Here is a 1,781-nt window from a genome sequence, read left to right as displayed (position 1 = left end):
TATCGTAATCAGATGCGTTTCGATATAGCAGTACAGTATGACTGAGGAAGCTCGCCTTAGTTATATGCGGTAAGATTACCAGGTTCTATCATTATCATATACTTAAACATCGTCGAATGATATCCTATAGTGATGTCAGGTGATGACGAGCACCTTTGCCACATTCCACTGCAATCACAACTCAAGTGTTCGAATTCACTCACCAACTTCCGTTACTCGGAAATCATAGGAAATAGTCAGGATTTATCCCACTAATTATACATTTCCCGGCACAGCATATTATCACACATGCACCTAGTCATGCAGAACAACAAATCGTCATAATCTGTCTTACCCAGCGAGGTAGGTATAGTTGCAAGCTACCACAAAATATACAAATCATCACTGGGAAAAATGATATCATCATTATCGACGGTTTTGTTGTCCAGGCGACTGGTAAGATACCCTCACGATCTCCGCCTGAGGGATGCCTTCATTGTGTTTAATGACGAAATAACGTCGTCAATATTAAGATTACATATACTTCCCATTCTTATCGATAGGGACGGCCCGCGACCGCAATGAGTGGTGTGGATCCTCCACAGTGGAGGGATAGTGAAACCACAAATAAAGTTAGGCGACTACGTGACAACGCCTCCCTCGAGGGAGAGGCGACAGTTACCCACCGTTGAGCCTTCCGACACCACAGATCCCGTTATCATTGACTTATAACACTGACCAGAGTGTAACTATTTGGGGGAATGGACTAGGTATAGCAGCGGAACAGTTTCCTACTAGCCATACCTAGTAGGGGGGAACAGATCGAGGCAGACAAATTTCCGCACCTCTAAAGGATAGGGATCACTAGATCCCCCACTGGAATGTGTTCTTCGTTGAGAGCTGCTTTCACGTGACCAGCACGACTATAATTTCGTACTTTCAACGATGGTCGTCAACCACTGCGTGGGACTTCAGATCGGCGTTTGTTCCCATAGCCGTCGGATTATCATTCGCGATCTTGTTGACTTTGTATTTACCATTAAAATACTGCATAGTATGCAGTATTACTATGATCACGACTAGACCCACTTGTCTATGAGTCTAACCAGGAAAATTCTCCATAGACTTACATCACGACCGAGTCATTCGTTACACTGACAAGTCGTCAAGGAAGTATTCTCAAATGCACATGGCTAACACCCCAACAACTGTTGCTCAACACGACACAATTTAATGCAAAATATGTACGCATCACCGTTGGTGCAATTATAATATGATAGTCTACACAATACCATCTTCTTCCCTTTAACACGAGTGGCGTTTTCACAGCACGCCAACACCGCCAAATCTCGCCTCAGTGAACTCGTTCTCGGCCTTCATTTTCTTTATCTGTTCTAGCAACAGTTCACACTCCAACTCCAGCTTTCGCTTGTGGAGCATTCCTTCTCTCGTTTGTATCGGTCCAGCCGAAGCATGCAGGGCGTGAGAGAAGCCAGCGTTCGAGGAAGCCGTACTGGCGAAATCGTCATGGACGCCCGTGGAGACTATGTGGCCGCCGCCGGTGACGTTGGGCACCTCTTCCCCTGGAGGGTTCCATAGTATGAACTCGTTGGCGAGGTTGATGAGATAGACCGGGATTTTGTTCTTGACGTAGCCGACTTCCCTGTGCTCTTCGATGAGCTTTTTCACTCTAGACACCAAGTTGTCCATTTTCTTCCTCACTTGCAGCACCGTCTTGGGCGACCCCGGGTTCATCTCATTGAGAGCCTCCGTGAAGGAGTCGAAAGCATTAGCTCTCTCAA

The 1,781-nt window shown here is 46.3% G+C and overlaps 1 protein-coding gene across 1 annotated transcript; it reads right to left on the bottom strand.

The window, feature by feature from the left end:
• Positions 1–1,302: 1,302 nt before the first annotated feature.
• Pmar_PMAR016703 (hypothetical protein) lies at positions 1,303–1,734 on the bottom strand (the record flags this gene model as incomplete). The annotated part of the gene is made up of 1 exon (XM_002771122.1): positions 1,303–1,734. One exon carries the CDS (start codon positions 1,732–1,734, stop codon positions 1,303–1,305), a length of 432 nt encoding a protein of 143 aa, XP_002771168.1.
• Between the last annotated feature and the right edge of the window lie 47 nt (positions 1,735–1,781).

Source organism: Perkinsus marinus (genome assembly GCF_000006405.1).
Source record: "Perkinsus marinus ATCC 50983 genomic scaffold scf_1104296963650, whole genome shotgun sequence".
Taxonomy (NCBI): Eukaryota; Perkinsozoa; order Perkinsida; family Perkinsidae; genus Perkinsus; species Perkinsus marinus.
This window is presented reverse-complemented; position numbering and strand designations above follow the sequence as displayed.